This window comes from Chlamydotis macqueenii, chromosome 1, assembly GCF_036417535.1.
Source record: "Chlamydotis macqueenii isolate bChlMac1 chromosome 1, bChlMac1.mat, whole genome shotgun sequence".
In the NCBI taxonomy this organism is placed as follows: domain Eukaryota; kingdom Metazoa; phylum Chordata; class Aves; order Otidiformes; family Otididae; genus Chlamydotis; species Chlamydotis macqueenii.
Window position 1 is genome coordinate 36920361 of NC_141556.1, and position 16229 is coordinate 36936589.

A 16229-nucleotide genomic window follows, 5' to 3' on the forward strand; every position below is an offset into this window, starting at 1 on the left:
GGAAAAACTGAAAATAGTCTAAAAATAGCAAGTGTTTACTTACTAACTGGAATGCCTGTACCTTGTAAAATTATACGAAAATTATAAGCTGTGGTAGTTGCACGGGGATGTCTTTAACCACTATGGAAGCGCCCTGGAAGAGAGACCACATTGCATCACGGGTACCTTAGGTAGAGATTTTTCACAGACCTGGAGTGTACAAATTAACAAGCGCACTGAACTTCAGTGCACCCATGTCATGAATTCAGTGCACCCATGTCATGCAACTCGGGTCGCTGCGTCTCAGGAAGGGCTACTGCAGTTAGCTGCCCTTCTCTAAAATGATTGAGAGGATGGAGCAGCTACTTTAGGAAAGACTAAGGAATCCAGGGCTGCTCACTTTGGAGAGAAAAAAAGGAGGCATATGGTCACGGTTTACAAAATCACAAAGGTGATGGATAAGCTGAACCTGAAACTCTGGTTCACCAGATCGTGCTGTATTGGGATTGAGGAACACTCAATATATTTGACAGAAGTTATCTTCAGTGTTAATAGACGATCATCTTAAAGCAGATGGCAGTACTTCTTCACACAGCAGTTATGAATTTTTGGAGCTTGCTGCCACAGGAGATGTAGAGACGGGCCGCGTCAGAAGGTTCAAAAAGGGTTTGTGTGCATGCATAATCACCGGGTCCAAAAATGGACACCGAAAAGGCTCGGAAGGGAGGTGCCGTCTAAGTTCCTGCTACAGCACTTGTGGGTGCCAGCAGTGAGGCTGCAGAAAAGGCTCACGTGCTCGCTTGAAATAGCCGTTATTCCTGCTGCTGTCAGAGGCAGAGTACCAGGCTGGATGTACCGCAGACCTGACCTGGGAGGGCACCGCTTCTCTTGCTGCCTCAGGAGGGCACGGTGCAGGCTGTTCCTGAGCTCGCTCTGTCTGTCAGGATAATGATTTAAGACTCAGGTCAGCCAAACCTGCTTAGAAAAACAAAGTCTTTTGCTAAAAAAAAAAAACAAACAAAAACCAGACTCTTTCCTTGCCCTGTGTGGCACTGGCGGGGGTGGGAACTGGATCACACTGAGTGCAGAAAGCAGAAGGTACTAAAGATGCAGAGATTATTCTGCCCACATCCATCCTGTCAAGAGAACATCCCAGAGAACATCCATCCCTGACCCAGAGAACAACCTCGCCCTGAGAGGAATAAAAACATTTCAAGGTGCAGCTACGTGACAAGGTGCAATGCTTGGAGCTGCTTGGATGCTGATACTCCTCTCTGGCCACCCTGCTCCCATTTTCTCTTCTCCATACCTTTCTGGCTACTGGTGTCTCTGACCATTTGTGGAGGGACATCGCCAGTAGCTGGACCTGGTGATTCTCAGGCTTTCAAATGAAGGAAGAGCACATCATCTGAGTGCAGGCTTGCCCCAGGATGGAAGGAGAAATTGCTGTTGCTGGCAAAGCTGCTCTGCTCTCAGGAGGATGCTCTGCTCTCAGGATGAGGAAGAGAGAGATGTTTGTTTCAAAATAATTTAATTGCAAAATTTCAATTTCTTTCTTTTTTTCCTGTGGGAGTGCTGGCAGGCTGTAGGAAAGAGAGTCGTCTTGTAGAAGTAGCAACAATTGAGATCAGAAGTCCTTCTCTCTGTTTTTCTTCCTGAATTCTCTGCTGAGCTTTTTTGTTGTATGATAGCAGTATTATTAATATTTTCTTTAGTGCAAACGTGGTGTAAGTAGGATGCATCAGCTGCAATTTTTATGACTAAACAAGACTTAGGTTTTTCAGTTTGTTTTGTTTTAGTGTAGATTAGACTTCATTTCTCATTTGTCAAAGCCTCAGTGCTTTGCTTTAAAAATTATTCCTGGCCACAATTTACAGCATGATCAGGGCATCTTCATTCATCTGATTGAAGCAAGGATCTCTATATGTGTGGGATTAATAGAAAATGTGGGGGCAGGGAATACGGACTGACATGGCTTAAAAGTTGGCTTGAGCTCCTACAGGTCTTCAGTTCTTCAGATTTCTTATGAAAAGACTTTAATATTTTCCTGGGATAGGTTAAACTTTTGTCCATTATATTTTCTCTTGTCTGTCAAGCTGAAATTTTTAAGAGGAGCTTAGTTCCTCATTCCTGAAAAGATGCTAATTTCTAGAAGTGTTGTGAAAATAAGAGATTAGATAGAAGAGTGAGACTTTCTTGTGTCCCTTCATGAACAGGAGCCTATAGTAGCAGTTTGGGGAACCCATGCATCTGTCTCAAGGCAAGGATCCTGAGGAAAAAGGCATCAGGGTTTTGGGGCTTTCTTTGTTTGTGGAACTCTTTTTCTCAGCCACATCCCGTAGCAGCTTGCTAGCTGTTGAGCTTAGCACTTTCTTACTGCATGCAGGACAAGGGTTTGGCAGTAACCGTGAGACTTGAACTTTATTAAGTCCCAGATGTGATGCGGTTCTTCTTTTTGGGGACCACAACTTGATTTGCAGTTCATTTTAATTGTGATCTGTGCAGTTTTAGTTGTGTTCCTTGAGGATTCATGCTGAGCTAGTCTCTGGGGGGGGCTTTGGACTGAGCGTAAGTGTTAAAAAGAGAGTGTTGCTTCTCTAAACATCTGCGATACAATAAATGAGATGTGCATGGGGGGTGGAGGAGGTGAAGAAAAAAAACATTTTCTGCCCTTTTTGTTGAGAGGAAGCTCAACTGTGAAGAGGCATTGCATCATGAGCTCTAACGAAAGACCAGCTATTCCCATTGGGGAAATGAAAGCACTTGCCTCATTTCCCTCTCACTGGCAGCTGTTCCTTAGGAATTTCATTTGAGAATGAAATGCTGCTTTAGTTGACCTGAGGAATGACTTTAATACAACTGGTCACCAATGGTGTGCGCCATAAGCGTTGGGAAGGACAGCGTGATTTTCATAAAGGTAATAGCTCGGACTAGAAGTAGTGTTTTGGGCCCAGATACATCATCTGTATGGATTCTGGTGTATCCAACTGTCTCCTTGAGATTAGTTTTTATCTTTCACGTCTGTGCTGGGCTGAGGAAGTAGCAGATAACATGAGAACCTGGGAATGGAAGGAGACCAGGAGCTTTGATGAGGAAAACACACTTAATTGGGCTGGGAGGAGGAAGGGGTGATGACGTGGCGGTCATTCTTGAGAATATCATTTGGCTAAGTGATGGAGGAGTCACACCTAACTCAGGTTTTATTATTTTTTCAAATGAAAATAATAATGAAGTGTTCATGTGGGTTCTTTTTATAGAGAAAATTCCTTTTTTGAACACTGGCACCCAGAAGTGCCATTGTTAAGCCCAGCGACATCTAGGTCTTGGCTGACAGAAGATGACACAGTGTGAACAGCTCCGCTGACTGTGCTTATACTTCCCTGTGCTGCTGTGACATACTGTGATGGTTTAGCCCAAATCACCACACAGTTTCTCGCTCACTCTCCCCCTCCCCAGGGGGATGGGGGAGAGAATTGGGAAGGAAGGAGAACTCGTGGGTTGAGATGAAGACAATTTACTAAAATAAAAGGGAAAACTACAATAATAACAGAATATAAGGATGTTAAAAATATACAAAGTGAACAATATGTGTTTTCTCACCACCCGATGTCCCAATGACCGATACAGCCCGTCCCGAGCAGCGATCACGGAAACAAAACCGAGCAGCAAGCAAAGGAGCAAAAGGGAGCCAGCAAGGTAGGGGGAACGATGCCAGCAAAAACAAGCAGGAAGGATGGATGCCAGGAAGGCAGATACCCACCCTCGCCTGCCCCCACTTATATACTGAGCATGACGTTTATGGCATGGAATACTCTCTTTGGCCAGTTTGGATCAATTATGCTGTCTGTCTTTCTCCCAGCTTCCTGCATCTGCAAATTAGCGAGACTTGGAAAGCAGGACGGTGTCCTTGGTCTCATTCACAACAACTGGTATCATCAGGGTGTTTATGAACATTCTTCACACACAAAATCCAAAACATACCAGCTACTGAGAGGAAAAATTAACTCCATCCCTGCCAAAACCAGGACACATACGCAAGGATCTGTGGTTAGGAAACTCATCACCAGGCCTGACTTTTGAAGAAAGGCAGTTTCACAATTTCCAACATACAGATTTTGCGAGGCGTGCACGCTGGGCGTTTTGTAGGGAGCTGGAGATGAATCAGCTGCGTCAGAATCGGCCTAGGGATGAATAGGCTGGCTGGAGCATGCCGCCCCTTGCACCTCGGCAGTGCGCTGGCTCCGAGGAGCTGTGCCAGGGGTTGCAGAGCGTGACCAGGGAGCACGGGAGGGCCACGGTGGAAAAAGCAGCTTTTGTCCTGGGCTGGGTGAGCCACCAGGTGACACAGAGTGGCTTCTCCTTTCACCAGGCCAGACAGAACTGTCACAAGAACCGATGACAGACGTGCTTGGCTGTAACATCTAAATCTCGCCTCTGAAATGTCATTGCTCCTTTGTTTCAAACAGCTGAGGCTGAAATAATTGCTTTCCCAGTAGTCCCACCCTGAGCAGGTGTGGCTCCAGACACTTGGTGGCCATTTCAGGGCAATGTGATACAAGCATATCGTAAAGCATGGTAGAGATGAGTTGATTGCTGCTGTTACTCTGCTGTTGTATTGGATGACTCAAGGTCCTCCACAGGTAATAAATTTACCTGCTGAGATAACAAAGTGGAATTCGATCTGCTGGACCTAAGCAGAGTTAGCAGAGGACTTTTCTTTTAGTGGGTCCTGTTGTGAGTTCAGAAGGAAATAAGAGAACTGTGGGAAATGAGTTTGCCAAGTCTTCCTCCACCTTTAAGTACACTGGTCAAAGAAAACTTATTTATTTTAACTTTAAGCGTGGCTAGACAAAGCTGCATGGCAAAAGTTAAGTGCCACTCTATACTGAGAGCAATTCAGCGCCAGGAAAGTTGGGGAAAAAAACTGTATGCCATCTTGTCAGCTTTTCTTTGCATGTTGGTTAAGTATAATTAGGAAAACTAAAATACACAGATGCCTAAAATCTGTGTGTGCTGCTTAATGATATTCACTGAGAGCAGCTGACCCAGTGAACCATAGTGGGCTGAGGCTTTCTTGTTCATAATAAACCCAGTGAGGTGTTCCTTCCTCGGCTTTCTCCTGACAGCAGTCATGTGGGATTTACTGTCTCTGCAGTCTGTGTGATTTCTATAGCGAGGAGTTTTTGTTTGCTTGGGTGAAGTAGTGTGCCCTGATGTGTGTGCAGTTGGAGTGCACAAAAGAAGGTATCTCCAGATTCATTCACGAAGATCTCGGGCTTGGGTTTCCAGTGGGATAGAGTTGTGCTTCCTTTCCTGTGACAGATATCTTCCACTGTTCGCTGTCTGTGGTCTTGATGATCAAAGGTAGTGGACTGGAGTGAAAATGATGACTGAAGCAAACAGCGTTTCTGTCTATTGCTGATAGAATTTTTCTTGAATGGATTTGGGTCTGTTCTTTAATGGTTTAATCCTAATAGGTTTTGTTGTTGTTTTTTTTTTATTCGGTTTGTAGTTTTGCATAATCTACATGCTATTAAAACTAGTTGCGGCACAGGCTTTAGTTGTTTAGAAAATTACTTACAGCGACACTTGTTGGCAGTATGCTGTAGAAGGAGATTACCTCAGCTTTCGCGTAAACAGGACTCTGTGTTTTCTGTGTGCTGAATTAGACTTTGACAAAATTGCCTGGCCTCTGGTGCCGATACAAGAAGGTGGAAATTCCAGTTCAAGTAGGGAATCGTATCTAACTCAGTCAAGGGAATGACAGTTCTCCTGGTGATGCCCAGTGGCCCACGGCTCTGTAGTGGAGCCACACCTGAGAAGGCTGGCGTTACTCTGAACATCAGTTGATTCTCTGTCCTCCTCACTACCAGCCTGATTGAGCTGCTGCCTTTAGCTCATCACCAACACATGCAGCCACCCCTTTCTCTCCTGTCGTTCCCATCAGTTCCAGCACCCTCAAGCCCGGTCTTGCAAACACCTTTGGCTCTATCAAGAGCTTTTTTAATGTCTGGCGCTATGTTCTCTGATATGCGTTACAGACCTGACTCCAAGGCATCACCAAAGCGAGTCTATCAGAAATTAGCTTGCTTGGGCATCGTGCTTGAATTTCACTCATCATGCCTAGTTCCTTGGCAATCCACGGGACTTAAGTGATCTCATGGGGTTGTGTCTTTTCTAAACTGGCCAAATATCTGTCACTTTGCTAGAAAAATCTGACTTCTTGGGAGAACAGAAATGTATGTGAAAACTTTCCTATATGAAAACAGGAGAAAGTTACTTGCTGTCTGTTCATACTTGCTGATTTGTTTACCAAGTTTTTTCTCTCACTTTTTTTTTTTTTTTTAATAATATAGACAGGTTGCTTTCTAGTTGTCAGCTTTGTGAACTTACACTACCTCATTAAAGGCAATAGGTTCTTTTTGTCACCTACAGTTACTAAAAGTCTTTTTTGTGAAATTAAATCTCTTGAGGTGCACGGAAGTTAATGTGAAGTGGGTTTTGGTTTTGGTTTTTTTGAAAAATACATTGTGGTTTGAGCACAGGAAAGGCAGTGAGTGTTTTCCTCTTTTCTGACTAATGTTTTGTCTTGATAATAATGGATGCTGTGGATGACTTCAGTAATCCTGGTGACAATCAGCTCCAGCAGGGCAGATGAGAGGTACCTGCTTGAACAATTAGCAATGGAATAATGATAAATACAAAAACTGAGGTGTCCATTATTGGAAGTTCAGTATCAATAGCGTTAGCAGAATGGAGAGGTATGAACTCCACAGCATGCTCAGCTCTGAGGGATGAGTCTTGGCTGGTATCTGTGTGGAGGGGCTCGTCTGCACCTACACAGACTGGGAACGTTCCAGGTTAAAGCCTTGAGATCAGTCATACAGAGATGGCAAATGCTCTGTCAGACCTTCATGGCCAGAGACCTGCAGACTGTTCCCTGTCCCTTTGGTATCCACGGCAAAGGTTGTCCCAGCCCACTCCCACAACATTATTTGAAGTCAACATTTAGAGTGTCCATATTTCCAGAGTCAGACTACAGGTTGTTGCTTTTGATACTTATTTTAAGCATGAAAACAGCAATAACGTTTATTTTTATTTCAGAGGGAAAAAAAATTACTTAGATTTTTTTTTTCTTTTCTGTACCTGCTTTATTTTATAACTGTTCATTTGCTCCTGAATAGAACGCTACAAAGGGTCAAGAGTCCCTGGGGAGATGAAGTAAGGCATTTAGATGAAGCTGTATCTGTCATTATTATGGCAGTTTGGGGGAGGGGGAAGATGAAAAGTAGAAGGGCAAGAAAACGTAATTTCTCTAGTTAGAATAGAGACTTGAATTCTGAAAACATTTAGTAATTTGGTATTTTGTAATAGACTAGGTGGGGTCTGGCAACTGTGCAGGATGCTACACAATCTTAGAGTTGTGCTTAAGGAACTAACAGGAGAGTTGTATTTTAGTGGTGTTCATTTTTGCCTGAGTTTCCTGATCTGTGAAATAAAGGTATGTTCTCTGTGTTACGCAGGAAACCGGTATCTGAGCGCAGATCAGAATCCAAGGTTTCTGGCTTCCAGTTCTCCCTTCAGACCACACCTTTCTTTTTATAGCCATGGGAAAAAAGTCCGCTCCAGCATGTCATTTAGTAAAGTACCATCTAGGAAAAGAAAAACTAAGCCCCAAAGAGCTAAAACTAGCTGGTTTTAAATTAGGAGACAGAAAAATTTCTGCAGATTATTTCTGGCAAACAGAAGCTTATAGCTCCACACCAGATGTGCTCATCTTTGGGGTTGTTTCTGGCAGACTGAAGTGCCTGTCAAGGTGTGTGTTGAGTGGTGTCCAAAAGACTGTGATACGGGACTGGCCGGTGAAGTCAGGGAAGTCCTTTTCTAGGATGAGCTCCTCTGGGATGTGCTTGTGAGGATAGGTTGGACTACTGCGACTTGACAGTTTGTCTATACAGTCAGTGTATATTCCTGTGTTGAGATGTACCCTGAAAGCTGTGAGCTTCTTCAAAGCCTTCTCCCTTTCTAAGTGAAGTCTTAAATTGTTAGAGCTGAGAGTTGAAACTCTGTCATACTATATATGGCATTTATGCTAGTGGTAGGAACCAGAGTGTATTTATAACGCTGGTGTGCTGCAGGAATATGCATTGGGAACAAATGTTTGTTTGGATAAAGTCCAGCTCCAGGGATTAGTTTTACTGCTGCGTGTAAAATCCACAGCAAGCTCATAAAAGCAGCAGTTGAAAAATATATAGGGCCATCCCCGTGGAAAAAAAAAAAAACAAAACATTAATTTGGTGTAACATTGTATAGCTAGCGAGTTAATTTCAGTGGTTCACGCAGTAGTCAGTGACCCCGTGCATAACATGCTCTCTGTCACGTTGGAATGCAGGGATGCTCTTACGTTGTTGGCACAGGCGGGGATTGTTGGTGTTGCTTCTACGTGCTGCTATTTTCATTTGTATTCTTAATTTGTTTAGAAATACTCATTTGTGCCCTAAGTAATATTTCATGAAAATTGCAACTGTATTCTTAAGAGTATTGCATAGCATTGACATGAGCAAATCAAGCTGTAAAATGAGCTGAGCTGTTTTACATACTGCTGATAAATATTTGAATGAAAACAATTGGCAAAAAAAAGGATACAAATGTCTTTGGGTGTGTTGATTTAACTCTCTCCATTCAGTCCAAGTGGTGTTCTGTTTGATTTGTCTAATTTGTTAATCCTTTCTGTTGCTGTACAGCTAATTACTGAATGTTGAGCCTCTGTGGAATAATTACCATTTGGACTAAGAATGCTCATATCCAAAGTCATAAAATAGTTGGTTTTTATTTTGCTTTCTAAAACTGCTCTCTCTGTTGTTGCTGTTAAAGGATGATCAGAAGGAGAGAGAACCTCATGTTTATCTCAGTAAAGAAGAAGTTAAAGAGAAGATACAAAGCTATAATTCATCTGTCACTGATAAATTAAAGATGACCTTGGTAAGTTTAGCATAAGATTCCTGTAATTTTTAATAGGAGCAATTGAACTGTAACTTTGTAATGCATTGTGAATAATTTTATTCTCAGCATCTTACATATGAAACTGTCTCTGTTTTAATGGCTTTATAAAAGCCTTTTTCTTGGATCTGGAAATTAAAGCTCATGTCTGAAATGTTTTTATCCAGGTAGCTCTCTTTACATATGGATTGAAACAAACTGCAGTAGGAAGAAATATGTCATTTGAAATGTGTTTAAGTTAAACTCTCAGTTGACACTCGGGTATAAATTTGACAGATTATAACCCTCAACTGGTAAACATGAGGATATATGTAACCTGTGTGTGTTGATACATTTTTGTCAGGTATCTCTCAGATAAAGATGCTCAACCAATGAGAAAAGTTGAAACATGCAATATTTATTATAGTAGACTTAATTTGTAGTCATACAGGTTTTCAGCATGAGGAGACTTCCTTCCCCCCGCCCCCATAACACAGACCATACAGACAATGGAACCCGTGTAGACTTCATTTCCAAGGATTGTGGAGCCAGGTCTAAGCCCAGCCCAGCCTACGGCAGACCATACTAATAAAATTCACGTCTGTCTGTCTAGCAAGCTGTTACTCGGGTGTTGCGTTGTCTAGATTTTCCGATACATTACATATATCTGTGGCTGTGTAGTATATGGAAATTTTGAAATTCCATTATATACTAAACCAGATAAGTACAGCTATGTACTAAAGATTTTTGATACGTATTTGCATGTGGGTCAGGACTTAACTATGCCTAAAACTGGATTGCCTAAAGTTTTCTAGCTCAGTAAGGTTTGATCAGTTTTGATGTTTTGTCTTTCGGAAGCAACTGGAATAAATAATTTGAAAATTTGAGTACATTGGCATTTATTCTGATTCTTTTTGAATTATAACAGGATTTGAGCATTTGAATGCCTTAGACTAATTTGACAAGCACAACTAAAATGCGGGAGATAATTGTCTGTATTTGTGCATAAAATCTGTTGTTAAAGATGCATGTTAGTGGTCTCTTTCACTTCACAGTTCTCTCCTAATCTGAAAATTTATCACTAGTTTGTAGTACCTTTTGCTTTATGAGATCCTAATAGTTTTAGAATTCAGTAAGTGTTATTAAGAAAAAAAAAAAATTTCAGCAGAAATACCAGAAAGAATAAAAGTCTGAATTATTGAAACAATATATTTTGTACGAGACATCACGTGTTACAGTGGCATTTAAATTGTGTTCACTATGACCATTTTAATCTGCTTTCTCTGTCACAACTGGTTGTTACGGATTTTAACAGTTTGGCACTTCCCTCCTGTTGCAGAACGCAAATGGGATTTACACTGGCTTCATCAAAGTTCAGATGGAACTATGCAGACCGATCACTGTGCAGTCTTCCCAGAGCCAGGGGAGGTGTGCTCACAGCAATAATGAAACTGCTTTTTACTTGCCGGACGGCTGCGTGAACACCCTTCACATCAGCAGCACCAACACTGTTCGTGAAGTTATTGAGGCCTTGCTCAGAAAGTTTTTAGTGGCTGACAACCCTGCGAAGTTTGCACTTTATAAACGCTGTCACAAGGAAGACCAAGGTATAAGTTAGGCCTGTGGCGTTTCAGGAGTGAAGGGGTTAAGGGAGGGAGTTGTGCTATAGGAATACTTGAAATAAGCAGGGTCGAAGAACTCAAGTAAGTGAAGGGAAGGTGACAATCTTGCTCTCTCTTGTCTTTTTTCCTTATGAAAAGTAGCATGTGTAAGAGAGTAAATGATTTGGGGATATTTCAGGATAATTCACAAAACACAAAGTAACCTACTAAACCATCTACGCAGATCTCCTGTGCCTTGCAGTCCATTATATTTTATTTAACATGCCCCCTTAAAGGGCTCTAAATTTCAGCTAGGCTGAAAGACTGCAGGTTTTTGAGATTCAATCGCAGGACAAATTTCAAAAAAGAGAAACCTTGGTGTCTGTGATACCTGAAGTCCCTGCATTGGCAGGCAGCTCTCGAGGTGACGAGCATCATGAGCACGTGCGTTGTGTTCGTGTGTGTTAAGTAGTGCATGCAGCTCTCCCAGTGCGCTGGCTGCTGGTAGAAGTTTGCTGTATATTGTGTTTGGAAATGCCAGAAGATGCAACAGGTATTTTAAGTGAAAAGTGCATTTTGCCAACGTTGTGTTCTTGCACTTAGAATCCACCTTCTTCCACGGACATTGAGAGCAGTTTCAGGAGTTCAGATGTTTCTGGCTGTCAGTCACACCAACCATGTCAGGCAGGCGGAGTTGTCTTTTAGACTTTGTGTATGAGATTTTAAGTGAAAAAGGTATCGGAATGGTGATACCATGGCTCTGATGTCTTAAATGCTTAGTTATAGGAACAGATCTGTGTTGTATTTTTTCTTGTGTTTTTTTTTTCCCCTGCATGTATTCAGATGGTGCACTGTGGTGATCAGAGGCCATTTTGTTCCTATGTGAATATAGTGTTGCACTGTTACCATCAGTCATCTGCTCAGCTTCTCCCTAAAACTCATTTGCTCAAAACCAGTATGTAGACTAATATGTAGACAGTATGTAGAATGTGTAAATTTTGTGGCTACACATGCATATCTCTGAAATGTTCTGACATTAGCTAGCATTAGTCGATCAAAGTGTTTGAAAGATCATTAGTAAATATGATAATTACTGTGATTTCTTTCTGCAGTTTATACATGCAAGCTATCGGACCGAGAACGTCCCCTTTACCTGCGTTTGGTGGCAGGCCCCAGAACAGAAATGCTCAGTTTTGTTCTACGTGAGCATGAAACTGGAGAAGTCATGGTATGTTACACTCATGCTGGTTTTCTGTGTTTGTTTAACTTCATGGATGAGTGGGCTCCTGTTTGATCTGTGCTAACAAGACAATTGATTTTTTGGAAGCAGATTTTTTTTTGTCATTGTTATATTCATGTTGTGCCTTTTGTAAACGTTTCATTTGTGGTTAGGCTGACCCGTTGTTCCTAGCAGAACAAAAAACACTTTAAAAGAGTAAAATGTTTTCAGATCCCTAAGATTTGCAAGGAGAGTGCCTGATACTGTTCCAGTTTGAAATTGTTTTGAGTGTCTGAGGTTTTACTTAAAAATACTGTATATATAAATTATGTATCTTCTGTTAATCTCATCCATCCTTTTCTTTTTTTCCTCTTTTCACAGTGGGAAGCTTTTAGTATTCCTGAACTGCAAAACTTCTTGCGTATACTGGACAAAGAGGAAAATGAGCAACTGCAAATCTTAAAGAAGCGTTACGCAGCTTACAGGGACAAACTTGAAGAAGCCCTTGGTGGGGTGTGGAAACCTGGTTAAAAGGGGGCCAAAGGACACTCAGGAAAAATGCACGCTACCAAATGTCAGTATAGCATGCCAAACCCAATGTACAAAGAGCAGCAGAGAGTAGTTTTCTTTATTCGGAAGACTCTTTTGTGATGCCAGGGTACCTGAATTTTGCTATAGACTTAGTTCCATAAGCCAGGTCACTTAGCATCTTGCACCCACAAGTAAGGGATTCTGCATGTTTGTACATCAGTTTGCAACCCTCTGTGTGCCTAGAGAGTTTTCCAAGTTATCTTGGTGCAAGCTGTGAAACTGTAATCAATTTTCTAGGATACTATGAAATAAGATTTTATTTTTTTTCTTCTTTGCTTTAATGGTAGCTTTACAAGTAAGGATGTGCAAATTGATGGGTTAAAAAAAATGGGTTGAACTGTCTGGACAAGGATTAGTTGGAGCACTATCTTTGAGATTAAATTGATTTGCACTACCTTTCTGTTTTCAAATAGTTACTGTATAGCTTGTGAGAGAACTGTTATAGTTGGAAGGCATGTGGGATTTGATTTGTTCTGTGAAATTTGTGGAAGGCTTTACAGTGGTCTTTCTAGAGAAGGTAAAGAGAAAGTTGAAAAGAAGGTAAGAGCTGAGGAAGGAGAACAGCTGTCAGGAGAACTGGTTTTTAATGGAAATAGTATTTATACAGAGGAAAGTTGAAATACTAATTCTACAAGATTAAAGTTTTAGGATGTTATAATATTGTGAATAAGTTTTATGGTTTTTTAAACTGCATAAATCCACACTGGAAAAGAAATAAAGATAATAGAAATAATGGGAAAGAATGAGAGGCAAAAGCTAAATAGGAATGGAAATTGAGCTGCACATACAAGTCACTATTGGAGAAGCTGGTTCCATAAATGTGTAATGGGGGTCTGAAAAGTGCAGCAAAGTTAAAAGGTGGCTGCTTACTTGAATTCTGAAAAGTGAACAGTATCTCAGATAACTCTGTGAGAAATGCCTATCTAGCAAGTGTTTAGACATAAGCTATAACTACAGATGCATTTGGTCTTCATTTTAAGTCAGATCTTTCCTCTGGCTCAGCGATCCATTTTTAGGCTGGATAACTTTGAATTATCATATCTGAAAGACAAAAATAGCTTCCTCTGCTTTTTTTTGTTTGTTAAAGGCTCAGTCATGCAAAGTAAGTAGAATTTCTTATTCATGTTTCCAGCTTAGCAGAAAATCAATGTTTATTGGTTGTGTTGGTGACTGAGCTTAGTAGCTCTTGCTTATAGCAATTCAGAAGGTTTAAAATCCTTATGGTTTTAAAATTCTTAATTGAAAAACTGATTACCAAATTCTGCAAACTGCTGATTTACTTGAGTTAAAAGTAGAAAAAATGTAGCAAGAAAACTTTTTACTTTGCTGTAAATATAATTGTTGTTCTTTCAGAGTTATTTATCTAAAAATGCACGTTCAAAAGAAACCAAAGAAGTGGGTGTGCAATAGAAGCATGAGGCAGATTTGAGTAACGGATACTTTAGTCATTACCACGCCAGAGAGGAAATGAGCTATATATTGGGGTGGGGGGGCGGGGGGTGGAGAAGTGCTAACCATTTAAGTGCAGCAGAAGTTAGTGGGGTGTGTTTTCCCTCCACTCTTAGGGTGTTCATTTTAAATTCCCAAGGAATTGTTAAAACTTTGGTGACATCTAATGGATACTGTGTGAAACGCCAAGATGCTTCTGTTCTTCCCCTTAATTTGATGTAACTGTGCCTTTGTTTCCTTTCCTTAGTAGGACTTCTTTTAAAAAAAAAAAAACCTCTTCACAGGTTTTTGTTAAAAAAATTGCAAACTTAATGAGACAATCATAATGTTTTAAAGTGTTAAGAGAAATTAAGAGTAGGACTAACTATAAAGTATATATAAGACATATCTTGTTTGTTTTTTAATTTCACATGTAACATTGTAGTGCATGTGTGAGTTAGTACATTATTCTCAAGTGAGACACTTTATAATGGTTCAGGGAATGCTTTTATGTTTTGTTACAATTTGTTTTTCTATGAATGCAGCAGCATGTTGGTGGGTATCCTGTTAACATCTACGTAATTTATGTATCTGCCCATAAGTATGTAATCGTTACATAATCGCTGTCGATAGTGAACCATTTATTGCTCAGATTTAAACACTGTTTGAGTCTAAAAGTGGAGTATGAAAATATGTGAATTTTATTTTTACTTGAACTGAACTTACCAGTCTTTTAAGTAGGCGCCTCTGCATTTACTTTAGCCAGAAACCTCAATCAGTGTTGTATGCACTATGAGTCTTGATTTGGGGTGAAGGGGGTGGGGTGGGGGACCAAAATAAACTTAAATTTTAATTTTGTCTTAGTTCACAGTTCATTATTGTAAGATGTCGTGTGTGGGGTTATTTTTTCTTTTTTCTTTTCTTTTTTTTTTTTTTTTACACACTGGCAATTACAACAGCTTTAATTTAAAAGAAAAGGTTGTGCGTAGTCAGTTTTTTCTCTTTTTAATTTTAGCATCAAATTGAACTATCAAAGCTTTTGTTGCAAAACTGTTTTAATTTCATTATGTGATGGTACCAGAATGATTAAATGATGGGGGGGGGGGGGGGGGGGGGGGGAGAATGCAGGGAAACATTAAAATGTATGTCTTTAAAAACAAACATTTAAACTATTTATAATTTTGACAAGCTTAGTTTTATTTTTGTAGGGAAGTTTTTATTCCCCTTAAAGTTATTACTGAAATGGAAAAAAAAAAAAGTGATGGTTCCATTATTAAAGTTGAAGTTGGCAATACTTAATTATGTGACGTGTGTTTATTTTTTTTTTCCCCATTACTGAAGTTTGTGTTGTGATCGCTTCAATACCAAGTAGCAGCAAGCTGTGTGGGAAGATGCAGCTTGCCTCAAGTTTTCCTGGAATAACGGATATATTTCAGTGCCTGTGTCCCAGTCATGCTTGTACACATATTTTAATTTTACCTCTTGATTTTGGTAAAGAATAATACAGGAAAAAAAAATAATTAAACAAAACATAGAATCATAGAATGGTTAGGGGTGGAAGGGACCTTCAAAGGTCATGCAGTCCAACCCCCCTGCAAGGAGCAGGGACATCTCCAACCAGATCAGGTTGCTCAGAACCCCGTCAAACCTGGCCTTGAATGTTTCCAGAGATGGGGCTTCCACCACCTCTCTGGCCAACCTGTTGCAGTGTTCTACAACCCTCATTGTAAAAAATTTTTTACTAATATCCAATCTAAATCTAACCCCCTCTATTTTAAAACTATTACTCCTTGTCCTATCGCAACAGGCCCTACTGAACAGCCTCTCCCCATCTTTCTTGAGAAAAATCGATTTTCTCAAATACAACAATAAAAAAACAACTAACCAAACAACTACTTCGAGATTTACACTCGAAATTTAGCTTTTTCTTTCCCACGTTTACCGCAGGCTCGGCCCCGGCGGAGGAGGAGCCCTTCCCGCCCCGGGTTTCCCGCCCAGGCGGGCAGTTCCGCCGGCCTGGGCCGCCTCCTCCCCGAGGAGGGCAGGGGCGGGGGCGGGGGCGGGGGCGGGAGCCGCGACGCCATGTAAGCGCTGGGCTCCGCGGGAGGGACGGAGGGTGGTGGCGTCCTCCCGTCGCCGTCAGGGAATGTTGGCGGGGTGGTGGGGGAGATTCCACCCCGGGCGGGAAGCGGGGAGAGGGCCGAGGGGTGCGGGGCCACCATGTTTTACCTGGCGCAGACGGGCGGGCAGGGGAGGAGCGAGGCTTTCCTCTGTCACAGAGGCGGCTCCGCCATGGAGGGAGCGGAGCTGCGGGCTGGCAGTAGGTGCTTTCCTGGTTTAGTTGGGTGGGAAAGCCCACGGGGGAGTGGTTTTTTGCTGAAAAAAAAAAAAAAAAGCTCTGGCAGAAACGCAAGGCGAATAGAGTGCGGAAG

General features: G+C 41.4%; 1 protein-coding gene across 3 annotated transcripts in view; it reads left to right on the forward strand.

Annotated features, from left to right (window-relative positions):
* The window catches only part of RASSF3 (Ras association domain family member 3), a 109290-nt gene extending 95452 nt beyond the window's left edge, over positions 1-13838 (forward strand). For all 3 annotated transcript variants that reach the window (XM_086748731.1, XM_086748740.1, XM_086748749.1), the window contains 4 exons: positions 8854-8961; positions 10298-10565; positions 11672-11787; positions 12160-13838. In XM_086748731.1, the coding sequence (XP_086604857.1) occupies positions 8854-8961; positions 10298-10565; positions 11672-11787; positions 12160-12309 (642 nt within the window). In that variant the 3' untranslated portion in view covers positions 12310-13838. The remainder of the gene's footprint in view (positions 1-8853; positions 8962-10297; positions 10566-11671; positions 11788-12159) is intronic.
* Positions 13839-16229: the final 2391 nt, after the last annotated feature.